This window comes from Choloepus didactylus, chromosome 9 (assembly GCF_015220235.1).
Source record: "Choloepus didactylus isolate mChoDid1 chromosome 9, mChoDid1.pri, whole genome shotgun sequence".
Lineage (NCBI taxonomy): Eukaryota > Metazoa > Chordata > Mammalia > Pilosa > Megalonychidae > Choloepus > Choloepus didactylus.
Genome location: NC_051315.1, coordinates 58240573 through 58255982, shown reverse-complemented (window position 1 = coordinate 58255982; position 15410 = coordinate 58240573). Strand labels below are relative to the sequence as shown.

At 39.4% G+C, this 15410-nt stretch overlaps 1 protein-coding gene and 1 non-coding gene across 4 annotated transcripts in view; both read right to left on the bottom strand.

The window, feature by feature from the left end:
- Nucleotides 1-215: 215 nt before the first annotated feature.
- The window catches only part of DHRS9 (dehydrogenase/reductase 9), a 36255-nt gene continuing 21060 nt past the window's right edge, over nt 216-15410 (bottom strand). For all 3 annotated transcript variants that reach the window (XM_037850223.1, XM_037850222.1, XM_037850224.1), the window contains 3 exons: nt 14757-15015; nt 4726-4889; nt 216-4133 (listed from right to left, as the gene is read on the bottom strand). In XM_037850223.1, coding sequence (XP_037706151.1) covers nt 3910-4133; nt 4726-4889; nt 14757-15015 — 647 coding nt within the window. In that variant the 3' untranslated portion in view covers nt 216-3909. The remainder of the gene's footprint in view (nt 4134-4725; nt 4890-14756; nt 15016-15410) is intronic.
- On the bottom strand, nt 5597-5703 carry LOC119545091. The gene has a single exon (XR_005219065.1). It is a non-coding gene; the product is annotated as a U6 spliceosomal RNA (small nuclear RNA).

Genomic DNA, 15410 nt, shown 5'->3' with positions numbered 1-15410 from the left:
TTCTTAGTGTTTCCTGGAAATCCTCCTCATTTAAATGCTGTGCTAGGTTATCTACAAATGTTATGGAGTTTTTGGAGAGATTTTAGATAGCATATAGATGGGTCCTGTTTTTTAATCCATTCTGCCAGTCTGTCTTTTTACTATACATTTAGCATTATTACTGTAAGGGCAGTACTGTCTTCTACCATTTTGTCTTTTGGATTTTATTTGTCACATCTTATTTTTTCCTCTCTCTCCTTTTACCCTTCCTGATAATCTTCATTTCTACACTCTTCTCCAAACCTCTCTCTACTGTCTTTTCCTATCAGTCTGTAGCACTCTCTTTAGTATTTCTTGTAGCAGGAGAGAATTTAAATGGAAAAGATTCTATTGAGCCTGAATGGCTTGGGAATGTCCCACCTGCAGGCAACAAAATGGACTAAATTACTCCTGATATTGTTTGCTCTGCCACCATTTGGCCCAGGATCCTTCACCAGTGTCTGTCGCTGGACCAATGGGTCATCGGAAATCATTATGGCAACCCTGACCAGGCTCTGAGGGGAGGCTGATAGCAGAACCAGAGCCAGGGAGCCCTTGTGGAAATACTCAAAGGCTTAAGGAAATTATAAGACTTTAATTGAACTGATGAATTGAGAGCACAACTAATGGGGTTGGGAAGCTTGATCTGAAGTGAGAGATAGCTCCCTAGTTGGAAAGGCCAAAATAGGCCAGTTTCTGCATTCATTAAACACATATTTATTGAGTGCTGGTCTCTGGAAGCAATGTGCTAAACAAGGTGCTAAGCAAGGGAATACAAAGATAAGCAAAGCATCGTGATTACTGGCCTCACGGAATGGGGAGACCAATATTAACTCACTAACCTCACAGATATATAAATACAAACTAGGATGAGTGCCCTGAAGTAAATTTCCAAGGTACAGTGAAAGTGTGTAAGATGGGATGAAAGGGTGGTAGTCAAAATTTGGAATTGTATGGACTTCCCTGAGGAAGCAGCTGTGATCCGTAGGATGAGAAAATGAGATAATGAGGTAAAATGGAGAACTTTCTAGAGAAGAGCATGGGCAAAAACCTGAAGTGATAAAATGAGGAGGACAGTGGCCTAAAATGAGGCTAATGAGGAGTGCCAGGATAATACAATTTTTATTATACGTTTTAGTCTTGAGCAAAAGGGCAATGTGAAGACACTGAAGGCTTAGGAAAGTGGTGGTGGAGAAAAGAGTAGAATGATCAGATTTTAAATCTGAAAAATACTGACTGCAGTGAGGAGAAATCTTGAGGAGCGAAAGAGTGACTGTGTTATAGCTGAGACCAGAGATGATGGCAGCTTGAATGGAAGATTGCAGTGGAGATGAGAAGAAGTAGAAGGACTCAAGACCTTTTTAGGAGATAAAATTGATGGTAGTTGGTGCTCAGCTGGGGAAGGGGTATATGGGGTGGTGGTGGGGCGGGGTGGGGGTGTATATAAAACTTCAGATTTGGATATATTGTGCATGTCCAGGAAGAGTTATAGAGGACGCAGTTGAGTTTTTAGGAAAGGTCTGGAAGATTCTCCTGTTCCCTCCAAACTAAGTGAGGAAGGATCCTCCATTCAAATGTGGTGGAAGACAACATCTCAATTCATCTCCAAGGCATCTGGAGTAGTGGCTTCAGCCTTTGGATTAGTATTAAGTTCTGTGAGGGAAGGTGCCATATCCATTTTGTTCTTAGTGTAGGGCCAGCACTTAGCAGAATGCCCAGCACATGACATGTCCCCCAAAATATTTATAGATGAAAAATTGATAGTTATTTTCCCAAGAGCATAGAGAATGAGAGGTGATGGTGAGGTAGAGAGGAGTCCAGGAACCCAGGCCTTCAGAATCCTGGTGTGATGACCTTCCAAAGTACCTCCCTACCTCACAGGTCTGTTCAGACTTATGCCTTTATAGCCAAAACATCCCACCTTAATCTAGTTAAAAAAGCTTTTGAGTATATTTGGTTTTATTGTGAGGAGATACCATGTTTGGGGCATTTTTTTAAGGAGAGAACTTTTGTTTGGATGAAACAGGGAGTTGGCAAAGTATAGCGACTTTGAAAAATGAGCAAAGACTTCAGGTCTAGGCAAAACAAAGGAAATACACAATTAGGGAGGCCCAATAATGTGGATAGAATGGTTGGAAGTTCAGCAAAGAAGGTTCTTGGTAGATTTTAAGTCTTGGCAGCCCTGGGAAGCCTGGGAAGTCAGAGAGCAGCAGATTATAAATTTTTAAATGAAGACAAGATGTCAGAACTCAAGTTCAATGTTGGTGAACTTTAGCTCCATGGACAGGCTGAGCGAGGGTTTCCAAACCACAGATGCTTAACTGCAACCAAGTGAAATCAGAGATCTACAGGTGAACTGTCTCTGGGGAAAGGGCCAAGATGGATGAATGACTTCACAGGTAGATAGTGACCAGGTAGATAGGACAATAGCTTAGCTAACTTGGCCCGAGAATTTTTCTTATTGTTGCTTTGATTTTCTTCATTTTGGTGCACAAAAAGGATGACTGTATCTTCCCTCAAAATAATGAAACAAGTGTCCGTGTGGACCCTCATTATCAATAATTTGATTTTTCAGAGTCATCAATATGCTGTAAACTTAAAAAGAGGAAATAATCTCATAAGCAGACGTTTCCAGAAGGATGAACGAAAATGAATAGAATTACTGGTACCTTCAAATGGACATGGTTCAAGAAGCATATAGTAAATATTTTCTTCACAGTAAATTAGACATATGTGTGCAGAGGTGCATGCGAGATGATTTCTCTGGCTCTTTCAAATTATATTATTCTGCAATAAAAGCTGAATTCTGAGACTACAGATTTTTTCATGTAAATATTCAGCAAAACTTTGAGGGTGATTCTGGATGCTGGAATCTGGGGAAGCATTAATTTAGAGAACTGTTTTCTTTGGATGGGTTGTGAGCTCAGGGTCAATCCAATTTAGAAGCAGGAATATGAGCAAGTAGCAGACTTGATTTCACTGTAGCTGTAGGCTAAAGAGTCTTTTATTTCAGCTGCATATCTTCATGGGGCCTCAGAGATGCCTCAAATGAAGGAGTTCCAACCATCTTGGGTATGAATTGTATCAGACATTATTCTGAGGCTTGTCATTTTTATAATTACTAGAATAAACATAAATCACCTACATTTTTGCTTCTCTTGGAGTTAAACTAGATTGGTATCCTGCTACTCTATTATTTCCATCTTTCCACCAGATATCTGTGTGGTCTAGAATAGGATGTTTAACCTCTGTAACATCCTGTAGTTTAGGATGATTTGTCTTGGAATCTCCCTATCTCTGGTATATCCATTTTCTTTTTTTCAGTCCTCTTCTTCTCTCTTTTTCTTCCCCCCTAATTAAAATCCCATCTATTGTGTTTCTGCTGTCCCCTTAGCTTACATCATTGTCCCACAATGCTTCATTTCTCACCCTTTTTCTGTTCCCATCAGAGCTTACCAGAATAGAGTTTGCAGTCCTCAGCAAGGTAACCTAATATATCTAATTCATTTGTGAATGTATTCTATTTAATCTCTTAATATTTTGAGAGGGGACAATTATTTAACATTTAAGAGGTGAGTCTAAATGGTAGGGACTATGGGCCTGGGGTATGCCCATAGTGGAGATAAATTTGAATGGGAAAGTCTTCTGATTCCCCTTACATCATTCCAAGCAGACAAAGCCTGTGTGATGTGCCACCCCTGCTCTTCAATTCAAAGAAGGCTTGAGAAGGGACTCTGAGACATCACCAGTGATGGAGGGACCCCTTCAGTCATCAAAAGAAGCATGATCATCTAAATGAATCCAGGTTGGATTAGGATGGGATTGAAAAGGAGACGCTTCTTGAAATCAGTCAATCTCATCGCCTGGGGCAGGCAGTTGTGGTCGATTGAGTCACACTGCCTTGGGATTAGCCAGTTCTACTTTCTGTTTCAACAATAAAAAGTCTTGCAACACTGCAGGCATGTGAGACAGAGGTATCCAGAAGGTCTTGGCATCTTTTCCAGCAGTATAATGGGTCTTAGGAAAGAGACTAGTTAAAGCATGGTCCATGCATTCTACCACCAGGGAGAGGTCCATATTCACAAAGAATGTAGTACCTTTCAATTTGTTTAGACCTGTCAAAAGATATAAAAGCACAGCATTAACTCTTTGGAAGAGTGGGAAGAGGAGGATGTATAGTATGTGGGAATCTGTTTTGAGTTTGCCATTATAATCCAGGCCCCTTGGGATGGTTTTCTATTTATTCCCACAGACATGTTCTCTTTAGACCAATGGTTCTCAAACCTCAGTAGACAGCAGGTTCTCTTTGAGGGCCTCTTAAAATACAGATTCCTGGGTCCCATCTCCAGAGTTGCTGATTCGGTAGGTCTGGGGTGTGGCCCGAGAATTTGCATTTTTAACAAGTGTCTGGTTAATGCTGATGCTGCTGTTCTTTCCAAACCTGTATACTCACTACTCCAACAATTCTTTTCAGGAGTAGGTGATGTAACTCATAAGGCACTTAGCACAGATCTTTTTACTTAGTATGTTTATAAACACTTGGAGAAGCAAGACATGACACTGGAGTTAAGTAGGGATCCCTGATCATATGTAGATCTTTTTTGGTATATTACTCTGGGAAACTTTTTTTTCACTTTTGTTTGAGTCTCTTTCATGCCGCTAGGACACTGAATCCCCAAAGGACCCCGTGTTCACCTAGAAACTCACTTTTTTCAATGTAACCTTCCCCATATTGCTGTTTGATGTCTGGAGACAGACGTTTCCAAATGGCGAGTTTTTTTTCCATTGTCTTCACTGGATCTGTCAATTCCGTTTTGAACAATCCTGGCTCAATGCAAGAGACGAGCACACCAAAAGCTTTCATGTCCCGTCTGTAAAAAGAACCCAGTGAAGATGTTTACTCCAGATTTATTTGGTGAATGTTTACAATTTGGGTGGCTATTTTCTTAGGAATCGTTTCATGAAGTCACAGAACTGGATGTATTGGAAAGCAGCATCTAGTTCTACTCTCATTTTGCAGAAGAGGAAACTGAAGTTCAAGGTGGTGACGTGAGGACTGGTGAGTGGCAGAACAGGAAATGGATCTCGGTGAACCCACCCCCCAGTTGAGCATTTTTCTCCCTAGGTCACACCAACTCACTAAATCAATGATCATTCCGTTAAAGACTGATTTCTTCTCAGTACTCAAAGTACCTTATGGTGCAATGGACTAGTGATTGTCCTAGATGGACAGGTGACCTCCATTCCAGGACTGGGGAGATTGCCGCACAGATGCTGGTATACGAAGGATACAGTGTGACAGTCCCTGACATGACTCACAAGCTCCCTATGCCTCTCAGCAAGCTCTTTCAGCATGTCACTGCAGAAAGCCAAAAATCTACTCATTTACTGGGCTTTGAGGTTTTAGAGGAATAGTGGTGCCCCCTACCTTTTTTTAAAGCAAACCAATGGATGGCAAACCAGTATATGAATAATCATTTCTTAAATTTAATTTCTATTTCCACCAGGCATATATAGGAAAGTAAATATTTATTTCTCAGAAATTGACACCATAAGAATTTTTTTTTTTACAAAAACAGAAAAATACAGACACTTTATGAATTTGCATGTCATCCTTGCACAGGCATCATGCTAATCTTCTCTGTGTCACTCCAATTTTAGTATATGTGCTGCTGAAGTGGGCACATCATAAGGTTTTTTAAAAGTTCTATTAATGAACTTAAAATAGGATTTATGTTAGATTCTTCTTTCTAGCAACATACCTATTGTGTAATTTGAAGCATATTTTACAGAAAAATACAAATTAGCTTTACCTTTAAAGATTTCGAAAGGTATGTGTTTGCATTTTTAAAAAATTGATTACTTCTTAAGGTGAAACTTAGGAAGATTTGTCTCCCCACCCATCCCTGAAAATAACATATAATCTAGGGACAAATGGCTTTAAGTCACCAATATAAGCTTACCAGGTAAGTAAAATCAAGATGCTTACTGGGCAAATATGGCTTCAAAGTACCCCATTGTTCTCCCAACCAGATGCTGCCCCTAAGCTCTCCTATATAGAGAAGTTCTGGGGCTGCTTCTGGTCATTGGCTTGCATGTACAATACCATTTCCAGTACCATTTTTCATGGTTTAGGAAGACATAAAATCTTTATTGATTACTTTCAAGCATGGTATAGTTGCATTACAAACAGAATCCCATGAATCCTTCAGTTGAAATCTCTTTTTGTAAGCAATTATGGCAATTGCTTATAGAGTGGAACCAGGAGGGAACCAAGGATAGTAACACAGATTCTCCAAGTCCTTGTTATTGGATGTGTGATCACTGGACTTTGGCATCACCTGGAGGCTCATTAGAAATGCAGAATCTCAGGCCCCATTCAAGAGCCACAGGAAAAGATTTTGCATTTTAACAAGATCCACAGGTTATTTGAATACACATAATGTAGAGAAGCACTTGTGTTTCTTTCCTAGAAGAACCTGGCAGCTTGATCCAATAACAAAATGGAGTTGTTCTATCTTTGTTCATCTCAGTGGAATAATCCAACCTTCATTTACTAGTAAACTAAACCTAGATCCATTGTACCAGTTTGAAGGTGTTATGTCCCCCAGAAAAAGCCATGTACTTTGATGCAATCTTGTGGGGCAGACATTTTAGTGCTGATTATTTTGGAATCCTTTGAGTATTTCCATGGAGATGTGACCCACCCAACTGTAGGTGATAACTCTGATGAGATAATTTCCATGGAGGCATGGCCCCACTCATTCAGGGTGGGTCTTGATTACTGGAGCAGTATGTAAGCTCAGACAGAAGGAGTGAGCTTGCCACAGCCAAGAGGGACTCTTTAAAGAACGCACAGGAGCTGCAGATGAGAGACAGTTTGAGGATGGCTGTTGAAAGCAGACTTTTGCTCCAGAGAAGCCAAGAGAGGACAAAACACCCCAAGAGCAACTAAGAGTGACATTTTTGAGGAACTGCAGCCTAGAGAAGAACGTCCTGGGAGAAAGCCATTTTGAAACCAGAACTCTGGAGCAGACACCAGCCATGTGCCTTCCCAGCTAACAGAGGTTTTCTGGACACCATTGGCCATCCTCCTAGTGAAGGTACCTGATTGCTGATGTGTTACCTTGGACACTTTATGGCCTTAAGACTGTTAACTGTGTAACCAAATAAACCCCCTTTATAAAAGCCAATCCTTCTCTGGTGTTTTGCATTCCAGCAGCATTAGCAAACTAGAACATCCATGGTTTAGATTATACTCAATTTTGTCCCCTCTCCTGCCTCTCACAGCACACTCGGCTGGATATCTTCCACTTGGTCTTCCAGACCCTTTGTCCACCCTTCTACAGTGCTACAATTTGGGAGGTGACCTGTATTAACCATATTCTGGTTTCTGTTAGGTACAGTCAGTTGGAAACACTGGCAGGACATCAGAGGGAGGGAGGAGAAGCTGGTCTGGCTACTTATTCTCCCTTTGGATCAACACCAGTTAATTTCATCCCTCAACCGAAGGTGACAGCCTCTATGTCTCTAGGTTCTGGAAACTGTCCTGTCTCCTTGTTCCTTCAGTTCTATGGGTAGAAATGTCCCTGCTGTTATTAGCCTCTGGATTCTACGCTTTCCCTTGGGATGTGGCTATACAAGTTCCACGTGTTTGTAAACAGTCCCTTAAATAAACTCTACTCCCTTTACCCAACTGTAGTGTGCCTCCATTTCTTGCCAGAACTTTGATACAAACATTTGCAATTTAGAAGCTTTGAACTGACAGTGATAGGGTCTGGTCCCGGGAAAGATGGATTCAGCCTACTCCTTCCATCTCTCCCACTGAATGCAGCTACCTAACCAGGACAAAATGCACAGAGCAGGTATTTAAGAGCTCTCCAAAGCAAAGGGAGTAGGCAAATTAGGGAAGACCATTGAACCAACAGTGGTTGTCCTGTTTTTCTTCCACTCTGGTATGCCTTAGTCTGGTCTGACTTCAGTCCCAACCCAGAAGTGGACAGACAGAGCCCCAGGAGAAGCTCTCTAGCTCTCTAGTTCTGGTTTCAGGAACAGGAAACGGGAATCCTCAAATTCAGGGAGAGTGGAGGAAACTGCTCTTTTAAGATATCTTTTTGTCTTTTTTCCCTTTTCTCTGTTCTCTCCCAGAGCAGGCAATGGTGGCGGCAGCAGTGACAATGGTAGCAGAGGGGGCCTGCAATTGTCTAAAACTCTGAAGGAAGGGAAACTTCCTCTCCAATGAGAGTTGTTGTGGTCTAAGAGGGTAGGGAGAAACCCTATCGCTTTTTGTCTCTCTCTTTCCTCCCACCACTTGGCCCCATAATGAGCACAGCTGTGGGAAGTAGGTGGCAGAATGGGAAAACTAAAGCCCCAGTTTTCTGACTGGAGGGGAGCCCAGGGAAACAGAAAACACTGGGGAACTCATGGAGAGGGAGGAGTTTGGGAAAGTGACCCCATAAAGTTGTTTATGAACTTCTAGGCTTAGCCCCAAGATGCGATGTATAGATCTAACTTTGAAAAGCAGACTATGGGACAGAACACCTTCCACATCCTTTACTGGCTATTAGATGGCGCACATGTGGAACAGATCCAAATAGCACAGCAAAGTCTTTGAACATACATTGGAACCTCAGAAGGCTGGTCAGAAGCTGTGACCTGAACACAACCAGGTTGATTGTCCATTAAAACACAAATATCAACATTCTCCATTCTCCATGTGATTATATATTATATTATAATAATACTACTAATAATATAATATTACTAGTTTAACATACAATCTAAAATTACTTGGCATATGAAGAATCAGGAAAATCTCAACTCTCATGGGAAAAGGGAATCAACAGATGCCAATGCTGAGGTGACACAGAAGTTGAAATTATCAAAGTCCTAAAAGAAGCTATTATAAAAATGCTCTAAGTCATAAGGGAAAACATGTTTAAAGTACATGGCAAGTTAGCAAGCCTCAAGAAAGAAATAAAAAATATAAGGAAGAGCCAAATGAAAAGTTTAGAATTCAAAAATACAATGACCAAATTAAAACATTCACTGCTTGGGCTCAATGGCTGAATGTAGATGATGGAGGAAAGGGTGAGTGAACTTGAAGATAGATCAATAGAAATTATCCAATCTGAACAAAAGAGAGAAAAAAAGTAAACAGGGCCTCAGGGACCTATGGGAAAAAATCAAAAGGTTTAAAAAATTGTGTTATCAGAGGCCCAGAAACAAAAGAAAAAGAGTGTATTGCAGAAAAAAATATTTGAAGAAATAATGAATGAAAACTTCCCAAATTTGGCAAAAGATCCAAGCCTCTAGATTCAAGAAGCTTGGTGAATCCCAAACATGATAAACCCAAAGAAATCTATGCCCAGAATCATCATAATCAAACTGCTGTAAGCTAAAGACAAAGATAAAATCTTGAAAGCAGCCAGAAAAAAATGACACATTATTTATAAAGGAATAGTGATTTGGATGACCAAAAATTTTTCACCAGAAGCCAAGAAGTAGAATAACATTTTTAACTCTTTGAAAGGAAAGAACTGTCAACCCAGATTCTATTTTCAGCAGAATATGCTTTAGAAATGAAGATGAAACAGAAACATTTTCAGATGAAAAAAACTAAGTGCATTTGTTGCCAGCAGACCTGCTTAAAGGAAATGCTAAAGAAGTTCTTTAGACAAAAGTAAGATGATACCTCTGATGGTTTGAAGGCTTTACAGACTCCAGAAAAGTATGTTCTTAAGTTAATTCATTTCTGTGGGTGTAAACCTATTGTGGGTGGGACCGTTTGATTAGGTTATTTCAATTGAGATGTGACCCATCTCATTCAAAGTGAGTCTTAATCCTCTTACCGGAGCCCTTTGTAAGAGGATAAAAGACAGAGAGAAGACACAGAATAAAGCCCCAGAGAAGCCGAGAGAAGCGACGAGAAGCTGGAAGCACCGAGACCCGTGAGGGAAGGGACGTCACTAGGTGCTGGCCATGTGACAGAGAAGCTGAGGATCCCTGGTGGCTGGTCTTAGGGAGAAGGTATCGTCTTGCTGATGTCTTGATTTGGACATTTTCACAGTCTCAGAACTGTCAACTTGTAAGTTAATAAACCCCCATAGTAAAAGCCATCCCATTTCTGGTATATTGCATTTCATCAGCTTTAACAAACTAACACATTACCAGAGGGAAAGTTGGAAGATCAGAAAGGAAGAAACAGCATCAAAAATTGTTTCTGGGTTTCTGGGTAAATAACATAGACTATTTTTCTCCTTTTGAGTTTTTAAAAACATGTTTGATGATTGAAAGCAAAAGCATTATAACATTTTCCATGGGATTCTCAATATAAGTAAATATATTACATAAGACAATTTTAAAGGAGGGAGGATAAATGAACCTATATAGTGGTAAGGTTTGTACATTCCACTTGAAGTAGTAGAATATTGATTCAAGGCAGACTTAGAAAAGTTAAGTATGTATATTATAATCGCTAGAGCAATGATTAAAAAAACTATAACAAGAAATATAATCAGAAACAAAATAGATAAATTAAAATGGATAGTAAAAAAAAAGTTCAAATAATATAAAAGTAGGCAGGACAAAGAGAAACAAAAAGGAGGGAAAAAACCATAAAACAAATAATAAAATGGTAGCCCTAAATCCAAACATATCAAAAATTACTTTAAATGTAAGTGATATAAACCAGTAGTCAGCAAACATTTTCTGGACATATAATAAATATTTGAGGCTTTGCTGGTCACATATGGTCTCTATTGCATATTCTTCCTTTGGTTTTGTTTTTTTTTCTTCTTTTTTAACATCCGTTTAAACATGTAAAAGCCATTCTTATCTCACAGGTCATACGAAAAAAGGAGTGGGCCTCATTTGGCCCACTGGAGATCACATCGTTTGCCAACCCCTAGTCCAAACTCACAAATTAAAAGCTAGATATTGTCAGAATGGATAAAACAAACAAGACTGTTACTTACCAAAAACTCACTGCAAATAAAATGATATTTATATGCTAAAGTAAAAGAATGATAAAAGATATACCATGTAAGCACTAAACAAAGAAAAAGTAAACTTCAGAGCAAAGAAAATTACTGGGGATAAAGAGACAGTAACAAAAGAGTCAATTCATTCAGGAAATAGCAGTGTGAATGAACCTAACAAAAGAGCTTCAAAATGCATGAATCAAAAACTGACAGAGAGAGACTCCACACAGCAGAGAGAAGAAAACATATTTCCACCCTTGAGGCCTCCATACTTACCTGAATCTCTGCAACACTGTAAGTGCCAGCCCTGCCCACACTGGATTAGGCCCTATGGCTGCAGAGAAAAGTGTCTCAGGAGAAAACTCAGGGATAAAAATGGAGGAAATGATGCTTCAGCCTGAAATTACTGGAAATCTCCAGGAAGTAAAGGAAGAAGAACAGGTTGTCACCATGCAGACATGGCCAACCTTCCAGCTCCCAAGTTCCAGCTCCAGGCCTGCACCATCCTTGTGCCCCTTGAAGAGCTGATGTGGACCTCCCCACATGTGATCTACATGGAGAACCCTCAGATGCTCTGACTAGAACTTCTAGAACAATGCTGAACAACAGTGGTGACAGTGGACATCCTTGTCTTGTTCCAGATTTTAGAGGGAAAGCTTCATTCTTCGACTACTAAGTATGATGTTAGGTTGGGTTTGTCATTTATGCCCTTTATCAGGTTGAGGGAGTTTCCTTCTATCCTTCTTTTCTAAGTGTTTGGTCAGAAGCATTTTCTGCATCCATTGGGAGGATCATGTTGTCTTTTCCCTTCTTTTTGATAATGTGTATTGTACTCCTTGATTTTCTAATTTTAAACCATCTTGCATGCCTGGGGTAAAATCCACTTAAATCTTGTTTTGTTTTTTTTTTTTAATTCACTGTTGGATTCAGTTTGCAAGTATTTTGTTTAGGATCTTTGCACCTATATTCATAAGAGAAATTGGTGTGTAATTTTATTTTATTTTCCTGTAGTATCTTTATGTGGCTTTGGAATTAGGGCAATTTTGGCCTCATACAATGAATTAGGTAGTGTCCCTTTCTCTTCAGTTTTTTGGAAGGTTTTGAACATGATTGGTATTAATTTTTCTTGGAATGAATGGTAGAATTCACCTGTGAAGACATCTGATCCTGAGCTATTCTTAGTTGGGAGATTTCTGAAGACTGATTCACTCTCTTTGCTTGGAATTGGTCTGTTTAGATGTTCTATTTGTTGTATAGTCAGGTAGGTTGTTTGTGTGTTACCAGTAATTTGTCCATTTCATCTAGTTTGTCCAATTTATCAGCAGATCTATTTTCATAGATTTTATTTCAGTAAGAGATTCTTATGATCCTTTTTTTTCCTATGGGGTCAGTAATATGCATAGAGGTATGACTTGTTCAAGGATTATGATATATGCATTTTTCTATCAATTTTTTGAAAATAGGTATATATATAATTAGATATATAGATAGGTAAAACATGGATAGATAGACACACATATAGATAGAATTATACAAAACTGTGGCAAAATATTAAAGGTAGACAAATAGGGTATGTGGGTATGAGGTATATTGGGGTTCTTTGTATTATGATATAATTTTTGTAACTGTCCTTAACTTTAAAGTTATTTCAAAATAAAAGTTATAAAAATGAAAAAAAAAAATGACAGAACTAAAAGGAGAAAGAGATGAATTCATAATTACAGTTGGAGATTTCAACACTCTTCTCTCAGCAATCAAAAGAGCAAGTAGAAAATTAGTAGAGATAGAAAAACTGATAACCATCAACCAGAAAAACTGATAAGCATCAACCAACTTGACCTAATTGACACTTACAGAATACTCCACCCAACCAAAGCAAAGTACACATTCTTTACAAAGGCAAAGAACAATTTACCAAAATAGACCGTATCCTGGGTCACAGTACAAACATCAACAGTTTTAAAAGAATTGAAATAACACAAAAATATTTTCTCTAACCATAGCTGAGTTCAACTAGATATAAATAACAGAAAGATTTAATAATAACACACTTCTAAATAACCTACAGGTCAAACAGAAAGTCTCAAAGGAAATTAGAAAATATTTTGAACCAAAAACACAACATATCAAAATTAGTGGGAGGCATAGCTAGTGACAGATGATGAGCTGCTGACTAATCACCCTCTAAAAGCACTGATGAAAGTAAAGGTGAGATGTTGGGGTCACAGATGCCCCAGCAGTGTGCCTGGCATTGTGACCTCAGAGACAATCTCTCAATAGAAATCTTTGACCTTTTCTTTTTTAAACTCTATGTCATAGATTTTCAAAATGCATCAGAAAATAAAGAAAGCTATTGTACTTAGAAAACTTAGCTCAATTGAATGTCAGTTGAGTTGGGGACTCTTATTTGCTGAATTAGTTCATTGTTTTGAACTCTGGAGTTTTCTGGTGGCATACAGAATAAAGCTGTGGTCAGTGCTTTCTTGCGGTAGCAAAACCTTCATCTGTAACAAGCAAACCCTTACTCTGAGTGCCATTTGGAAATGGAAGGCAGTAAAGGAGAGCCGTTTTTCATTTCTTTGGGTGTTCCATCCATTTGGCTATAGTGTCTGAAGTGTACTGAGATTTGGGTCCAGAAATTGCAACAAGGGAAAATAAAGCTGCATAGCTAAGTCATTGTTTTGTGACCATGACATTTACTTTACCAGATAAATAAGGTGGTACTGTGGTGTCTGCAACTGACAGAAACACCAATGGAGAGACCTACACTGATTTAACTTCTCTATATGATTCCCTATTTCAACAAACTGACTTGTCAGATATAAGTTCACTACCACCATTAGCATCATGTACTAACATAAAAAGCAAAGAAGTGTTAGATAGATTTGGGTTCAAACCCCAGTTGTACCACTTATCAGCTTGATGACCTTGGATGAGTTACCTAATCTCTCGTAGTTTCAGTGATAGCATCTGTGCCAGTTTGAATGTATTGTGTCCCCCAAGCACCATTATCTTTGATGTAATCTTGTGTGGGCAGACCTATCAGTGTGAATTAGATTGTAATTCTTTGAGTGTTTCCATGGAGATGCACCCCACCCAACTGTGGTTGATGATTCTGATTGGATAATTTCCATGGAGGTGTTGGCCCGCCCATTGGGTGGGTCTGAATTAAATTACTGGTGCACTATATAAGATCAGACAGGAGTGAGCTGCCACAGCCAAGAGGGACACTTTGAAGAAAGCACAGGAGCTGCAGATGAGAGACAGTTTGAAAACAGCTGTTGAAAGCAGAGTCTTACTCCGGAGAAGCTGAGAGAGGACAAATATCTCAAGTGCATCTAAGAGTGACATTTTTGAGGAACTGCAGCCTAGAGAGGGACATCCTGGGAGAAAACTGTTTTGAAACCAGAATTTCAGAGCAGATGCCAGCCATGTGCCTTCCCAGCTGACAGAGGTTTTCCGGACGCCATTGGCCATCCTCCAGTGAAGGTGCCCAATTGCTGATGTGTTACCTTGAATATTTTACAGCCTTAAGACTGTAACTGTGTAACCAAATAAAGTGCCTTTTATAAAAGCCAATCCATCTCTGGTGTTTTGCATTCCGGCAGCATTAGCAAACTAGAACAGCATCTATAAGTTGGGAGTAATTTAAAGTACTAAATAAGAGTGTCTGGTACATAATAAACATTCAATAAATGTTAGCAGCTATTATTTCCTAACAATTCAATTAGTTTTTCATTTTATTTTATTTTTTACCTTAAGCTGTCATTGAATCCTTCCACTGCATACTTGGATGGGGCATAGCCCCCTCCACCAAATGCGAGACGACCCCCAATGCTGGAGACATTGATAACCCTCCCTCGGGCTTTTTTGACCAAGGGAAGCATATTTAATGTCACATTGATGAGTCCAAACAGGTTCACTTCAATGGGCTCCCTGTAGTGCTCCACTGTCAGCCAGTCAGTGGGAGCCAGCACGCCAAGGACTCCGGCGTTGTTGATCAGACCCCAGAGGCCTAGAACAGAGAGAAGGAAAGGAGGTGCGGTAGTGGGAGGAGGCACATTTATAAGTGTGCATCCTTGATGGAAAGACAGTGCTTTACACAATGGTGCCATTTCCACCTTCTAGTCACATTCCTGCTTTGAAATACTTTGCAGTTTGGGGAAATAACAGTATGGGAGGGTAAACTGAAATAGTTGAAGTTCTGTTACTGAAAGCCAACTTTGCTGTTAATCCTTTTCTGATCCTGAATGTCAAATACTATACCCACTGGGTGAGACTTTCTGCTTTTTAATCTCAGATGTAGTGTAAACTGGTCTATTTTACCTGCCTTGCTATATGCCAAGGCCAGAGAATATTTATAAGATGTTCTATAGGAACAAAGAGCAGCATAAATCTTTATGTTTATTT